The 7,181-nt window shown below is 41.0% G+C and overlaps 2 protein-coding genes across 2 annotated transcripts in view; both read right to left on the reverse strand.

Moving 5' to 3' along the window:
- Nucleotides 1–7,181, reverse strand: part of LOC126399573 (sodium/potassium-transporting ATPase subunit beta-3-like) — a 44,785-nt gene that overhangs the window by 23,605 nt on the left and 13,999 nt on the right. The window lies entirely within an intron of this gene.
- Nucleotides 1,836–3,231, reverse strand: LOC126399957 (uncharacterized). Its single transcript, XM_050060326.1, has 4 exons — nt 3,179–3,231; nt 2,884–3,070; nt 2,592–2,713; nt 1,836–2,353 (listed from the first exon to the last, which is right to left on the reverse strand). Exons 1-4 carry the CDS (start codon nt 3,221–3,223, stop codon nt 2,102–2,104), a joined length of 606 nt encoding a protein of 201 aa, XP_049916283.1. The 5' UTR covers nt 3,224–3,231; the 3' UTR covers nt 1,836–2,101.

Raw genomic sequence — 7,181 nt, forward strand, 5'->3', positions numbered from 1 at the left:
ATGGTGGGGCGTATTGCCCACCAAGGGAGCCAGGATGTTGGCTAAATGTTTGGCAATGTTATACGTGACAGAGTTAATGCTGCTGACAATGGGTCTGAGGGGGGCCCCTTCTTTGTGAATCTTGGGGAGCCCATATATACACGGGATGGCATCTTGGGGGTACAGACGGTGATATTGTAGGCGATCAATGGTGCCCTCTTTCTGTAGTTTTTGTAGGCATTCTATTGTCTTTTTCTTGTATCCACTGGTTGGGTCTCGTTTCAGCGATTCATAGGTGTTAGTATCACTGAGAAGTGTAGAGACCTTGTTGTGGTAGTCAGATGTATTGAGAAGTACCGTACATCTCCCTTTATCTGCTGGAAGGATGGTAATGTTTGGATCCTTTCTCAGGGATGTCATGGCTTTCCTTTCCTCACTAGTGAGATTGGAGGGCGGGGGCTTAGCACTGGACAGAGCTGCTGACACTTTTAACCTAAGCTGCTCGGCTTTGGTTTCTGTCAAGTTGTTTTTCCTTATAGCTGATTCTGTAGCTGTGATCAGATCAACTATAGGTAATTGCTGTGGTGTCACGGCAAAGTTCAGTCCTTTGGCTAAGACCCCTCTCTCTGGGTGGGTAAGTTCCCTGTCTGACAAGTTCTTTACCCATCTGTCATGCGTTTCATCTTGTGTGGGACTGTCAGTTTTTTGCCTCCAAGTAAGGATTTCTGTCTTGTTAGTGTTGCTTCGTATTTGCAGGTTGTGGAATTTCCTTTTTTGTCTTTCTTTGCCCTTGGTGTGTTGAGATAGTTGTGCTTTATTTGTGAAGTCAATGATCTTTACAAGGACGTCCTCAGGTAAGAGGGATGTTAGTTTCTTTCCTTTGATCCTTGCCCAGGAGGCTTAACAACTTAACCTCTAAAAACAACGGTCGTTCACAAATGGCCTCATGTGACTCTAACGACTCCAGTGACAACCGTTGCAGCAGGAGTTTCAACGACTGTCGTTGACACACCATTGGAGCACTAACGAACCAGTGACATCATTGGCCTTGTGAAGACCTCCCCAGAGGTTAAATACCTGGGTGCTTCCACACCAGTTTGTCAGACTAGTTTCAGCCTAGTCAGACAAGCATGAACTGATGACGCCTCTTGGATAAGAGGTGAAACGTCTTCTAAGACAAAACCAAGTCCAGTTGCGTTCGATTCAATTGCCTTGAGATAATTTCAAAATAGTTTCTCTTTTGTTGTGTGACAAGTTCATTTATCTCCAACACTACCCTCTTCTCTCAATCCTTCCACCATAGCTGTTGTTTTCCTTGTTTGTTTGAGGACATCAACAGTTGTGATGGGAGTATCAGGAAGAGGGCAGGGTTTGAGATTGCTGTGTAATAACATCTGTAAGCTATTTTTATCAAACATTTCAATGTACAACTTGTAAATAACATGATCAGATTTTCAAAAGTAAAATGACAACTCACAAAATGATAAACTGTGTTATTTAATTTACAATATGTACATGTATGAGGTAAGAATGAATACTTTGCAGTAAATTGACAGGTATGGGTGAACCTGCAGTCTTTTGTATTCAAGTTATTTGTTCAGTCGACAGACTAGTTTGGGACAGAAAAAGTAGCACTATATCACTATATTACTGTATGTCACACTATAAAACTATAACATTATGTCACACTACATCACACTATATTACTCTATATTACATTGTCCCAAAATATATATATATATATCACACTCGCACTCTTGTGCGTGCCTGCATCGAAGGATAGTCAAAATGCAGGCGCTTTGGACAGTATTTCAGGAGGGCGTTATGGAAAACCTCAACGTTTCCTGAAAACACAAAAACCATAATTGACATTACAAACTATAAACCACATACTTTATGCAATATTTATCACAGTGTGTGTGCATGACCTGTTGAAGATTGTCATTGTGGAATAATGTATTTATGTCTTATGTATAAAAACTAAAAACGTAGATTAGTATGCATGCCAATGCTCCTCTTGTCTGTGGTGCTACATAACCACCCCATTTACTGTAAATCATTTTTACAGAAAGATTTCCTGAACACACAGTTACATCTTATTGCATTTTATTGGGCCTTTTCACTATCTTCCATCACATATATACATAGCCGTGTGCTTGAACAGCGTCATTTGCTCCAAATCTTGAAGGAGACGTCTGTTCATCACAACCTCATATAAGGCTTTGAACGCAGCTGAGTCTTCCAACAACCATCTCTTCTTCCTTTGCTCATCTGCTGACAAATCGGGGTGGTAGCATTTGTGCTCTTCTCCATTTTCCTCCCAGCGATGGACTCCACGGATATGATGGAGTGACTTCCATCGTCGAATCAACTCCTGACAATAACATTACCCCACAAGAAGAAATCATTGTAGCACTGATGTAACATTCCATATTAACTATCCACTGAATAAAATTAGAAACATTGTATGCCATAGACATGTCAGCAAATCAGTAATAACGTTTCATCATTTTAGGAATGAAGTACTGAAAATGAGGTACTGTATGGTCTAGGTCCGCAAGGAAAAGTGAAATGTTGTAGGGCTGTCTGCAACGAGGTGTGATTGTGTTTACCTCTCCATCTCCTTTCGATGTGCTGCAGCACCACCACAAGTGATTGGTTACGCTCTTTATCGAAGGACCAATGTCTTTGCAGTACTTGCGTTTAGAGGCTTGGACCAATTTCTTTTTTATTCCTAAAATAAAAGGGGAAAAGGATTAGAAACGGACATTACAATTCAGAAATGGCACACACAGACAAATTATTTTCTATGGCTGTTCTCAGTGAAAACACAGCACAGCATTATACTAAGTGACAGGCATTGTGCTATATGGGCACATACAATATTGTTATAAGTAGACCAACCTTTCGTTATATGCCAAGGATCAAACTGGTGGTCTATGTCTGGAAAAGTCTCTCTCAAAGTTTTCCAGATGGATGGATGTCTGTCAGTGGTTACGACCTTTACATGGATCCCTTCATCCAAGAGCCTTTCCAGTCCTTTCCTGAAACCTAATGGCTCCATACCAACAGAACTTTTTGCTTGGGTCACCTTGGGGGAACAAGAAAAGTTTACGAGTTACTGGTGATTACATTTTTGAAAGAGACTTCGTAGCACAATAACTGTTATTTTTTTTGTCTATTATTGTGTTTTTCTTACCTGAATCAATTCAAAGAGTATGATTTCATTTGTGGAGTCATCCATGAAGGAGTAGGTCGAAGAGTATGATTTCATTTGTGGAGTCATCCATGAAGGAGTAGGTCGTGTATTTGCTTGAATGGCCCGGGCTATCACTTCTTCCATCTCCACACACATGCACCACCTCACCATCCAGAGTCTGGCAGATGAGCCATGCAAAGATGGCATTCTCCTGCATCTTGTATGCTTCCTCAATGACAGGAATCAGGTAGCTAGACTGTATGTTATAATATGTGGTTTTCTTGGGCAGTTGAAGCCTCAAAACCGCTGCCCAATCAGCAATGTCAGTGTAAGTTGCACCAGTGAACAGCATTGCTGCTGCTGTAAGCAGATTTTTTTCAGCCATCCCACGGACATTTGGACATGACTCCCATTCTCCAGTGTGACTGTTGTTGCATTGCCATCTCACTTTGAGTCTGCTGCCAGATGATGCTAGGCTGTTGTCACACATTTCAGCTCCACAAATACTGCATCTTTGAAATAGTTCCATAAATCTGGACTCATTCACTATCCACTTCTTTTCCATCCATGTTCTTGTTTTTTGTGGAACGCTGGATGTTCTTTCCGAGCTAGATCCCTTTTCTGAGGTGGAGGGGCTTGTAAAGGGGACAAAACTGGAATCAGCAGGGTCATCACCAGGCTCTGAAGTCATACTGATGTCCAAGGCAGATGACTGTGGAGTAATATCCATTTCATCTGTTTCCTTTTCACTAGTTTCCTGTGGTTGGCAAATCAACATGACAATATTTAGTCTCTCTACTCACTTGTATAGTTTTTCAGCACTGACTGTTTCTCACTGCATTTCTCAGAAAGGAGAATATACAAATATCTGCCTGTTCAATTACTGAATTTTCGGTGCTCTGGATAATTGCTAAAAAAAAAAAGCATGAAATATAAATATGATGCAATAAATTGATAAATTTGTTTTTATTGTCATGGCTCCTAGGCTTGAAGCATATACTTACATGAAATAGTAGGCTTGTTCGTGCCCTGCCCAAAGCAGTCATTGTGGATGACGATGCAATGCCCTGTACAAGAAAGAGATGGATTTCAGAAATTGTTGCATTTATCACAACGTAGACATGACAACAGAGTAATTAGCATACCGATTGTCCCCTCCAACTTGGTGCCAGGGCAAAATATTTCCCAGATCTTGAGGGCTTTGTGTGTGGACCTGTCTGCTCAGGACTAGTCAGCTGAAAAGTGAGTAAGGGGCCCTCAGCAGCATGGTTTTTGTGGGGGGTTGACTGTGGTACACCACTGGCACAATAGCTGAAATCAGCCACCAATTCTGTTGGATCTAGCGGGACATCTCTCACCTCGTCCTGAAATAAGTAAGATAACACTATTCAACAAAAAAGGATTACTGTTCATATTAATCAGAATCAGAATCAGAATCAGAAATACTTTATTGATCCCCGAGGGGAAATTATTTATGTATTACTCACAATACATACATGAAGGCAATACATTTGAATGCAATTCATTACAGATCATCCAATACCCTACACATTCAGTGGCAAATGAAAAGAATAACATCTTAGTTGGTAAAAGTATTGAAATTCAGTAGGAAAAAAAATGGTATTAGGCATAATTCATGTACCATAATCCAATTACTGTACACTATCCAGGTTTCATAAAAGATGAACATATGTAATAAACAAAAATATATAGATAGATATTCTGAACCATTGCATACTGTAACCCTGGAAAAAATTACTTGGGCTAGCCTTGAGGCTGTTGGGCCAAATAATGTAAACATACATCGTTTTTTTTTGGTATTGTTGTTTTTGTAGCGTTATGCATGTTATGACTGTCATGTAGCTTACTACATGCACTTCAGAGCTACCATAACTTGGTTTGATTTTAGAGATAAAAATAGCGCATTTGTATTCTCAGACTGGTTTTCCCTGCCAACATAGTTGTAACGTTACTCAATAAGGGGAAACACGACGTGACCCCTGGAGTTACGAGGTGAATACAGTAAAATGGCCGTCCTATTTATCTTGTCTGGCGCAAGATAATATGCCGTGCTAAGCGTTACAACGTGAAAACAAAACACAAGTACTTACCTCGTTTACTGTCTGTGTGACACCGAGTGATGGGATGGCCGTGTCCTTCAAGAAAAGTCTCATTGTTTGGGTTCTGAATTCCAGTTTTTCGTAGTAGTTGTCCCGTGAAAAATGCTCTGAGCAAACTAGCATCCTCTTGACTACTTCTTGTGGGGTGTTGGGATCCATGTTCAGAGCACCTAGCCATTGTTTCATCCGCTCCGGATTTCTACTTGGAATTGAGTGAAAAATAAGATTTGACGATATCTTCTGCTTATTGTCGCAACCCCGTACAGCACACGTACGAGGCATTTTGTAAAATTGGGATTTATAAGTCTCTCTCTCTCAAAAAAAGTGTCGCAGTGTTCTACAAACTCCTTCACCGATCTACTGCATGAGCTCTTCTCTTCTTCTTCTTCTTCTTCTTCTGCTTTCTTCCTCAGCTGTTTACTGGTGCGCATGCACAGAACTGCGGTTTAGTTTCTTATGTATTTCTTTCAAAACTTACATGAAGTGCTAATCTTAGTCTAAAAATATATAACGTAACATAACGCAGTAAAAACGAGTCACAACAAGCACACAGGACCGTTTAGAGTTGCTGAAGAGTTTATCTGATGACTGCAGGCAGAGGCAGGCTAACACTACCCATTGACTCCAAGCATTTGAGCTAAGCTAATTAGCGGTGGGCGAGCTCTGCCCGGCTCTCCCTTTTTACTGCACGCATAGCCGAAAGAATGGTATCTACCTGCTTGTCATAGACTCGGGAGTGAGGCAAGACACGCAAACAAAAAAAATGTTGATGTATCCCTTTAAAGTTCTTGTGGTCACATATAGAGCTCTGCATGGTCAGGCACCGGCCTACATTAGAGATCTACTGCAGCCTTATGTCACCAGCAGGTCTCTGAGGTCCTCACATCAGGGCCTGGTGGTAGTTCCTCGTTCTAGGCTGAAAACCAAAGGAGGCTGCTCTTTTGAGGTTGTGCCACCTAAACTTTGGAACTCTCACCCACTGAATTTAAGATCTGTGGCCACTGTGGACACCTTCAAAAAGCACCTTATGACCCATTTGTTTAGACTTCCCTTTGTTTGATTTTCTTTTGTTTTTCTTTTATATGTTCTGTCTATTTCTCCCATTACTGTGTTTTATGTCTATATGTATGTTTTTGCATTATTGCCTCTGTAAAGCACATTGTGACTTTTATGCTCTTGAAAGGTGCTATATAAATAAAGTTTATTATAAATGTGGAGACAGACAGGGTTAGTGGTGTGGTTACTATGGAGATAGAGAGGGTTAGGGGTGTGGTTAATGTGGGGACAGAGAGGGTTAGGGGTGTGGTTACCGTTAAGATAGAGAGGGTTAGTGGTGTGGTTACTGTTAAGATAGAGAGGGTTAGTGGTGTGGTTACTATTAAGATAGAGAGGGTTAGTGGTATGGTTATCAATCAATCAATCAATCAATTTTATTTATAAAGCCCAATATCACAAATCATAATTTGCCTCACAGGGCTTTACAGCATACGACATCCCTCTGTCCTTATGACCCTCGCAGCGGATAAGGAAAAACTCCCCAAAAAAAACCCTTTAACGGGGAAAAAAAACGGTAGAAACCTCAGGAAGAGCAACTGAGGAGGGATCCCTCTTCCAGGACGGACAGACATTCAATAGATGTTGTACAGAACAGATACTATTAAGATAGAGAGGGTTAGTGGTGTGGTTACTATTAAGATAGAGGGTTAGTGGTGTGGTTACTATTAAGATAAAGAGGGTTAGGGGTGTGGTTAATGTGGGGACAGAGAGGGTTAGTGGTGTGGTTAATGTGGGGACAGAGAGGGTTAGTGGTGTGGTTAATGTGGGGACAGAGAGGGATAGTGGTGTGGTTACTATTAAGATAGAGAGGGTTAGTGGTGTGGTTA

Source organism: Epinephelus moara, chromosome 13, assembly GCF_006386435.1.
Source record: "Epinephelus moara isolate mb chromosome 13, YSFRI_EMoa_1.0, whole genome shotgun sequence".
In the NCBI taxonomy this organism is placed as follows: domain Eukaryota; kingdom Metazoa; phylum Chordata; class Actinopteri; order Perciformes; family Serranidae; genus Epinephelus; species Epinephelus moara.

Excerpts from the sequence above, each read along its gene's own strand:
- LOC126399957 (XM_050060326.1), bottom strand. The coding sequence starts at position 3,223 with ATGGATGACTCCACAAATGAAATCATACTCTTTGAATTGATTCAG. Across the intron at positions 3,071-3,178 it reads TACTCTTTGAATTGATTCAG|GTGACCCAAGCAAAAAGTTC; the intron begins GTAAGAAAAACA and ends TGTTCCCCCAAG. Across the intron at positions 2,714-2,883 it reads TCCTTGGCATATAACGAAAG|GAATAAAAAAGAAATTGGTC; the intron begins GTTGGTCTACTT and ends CTTTTATTTTAG.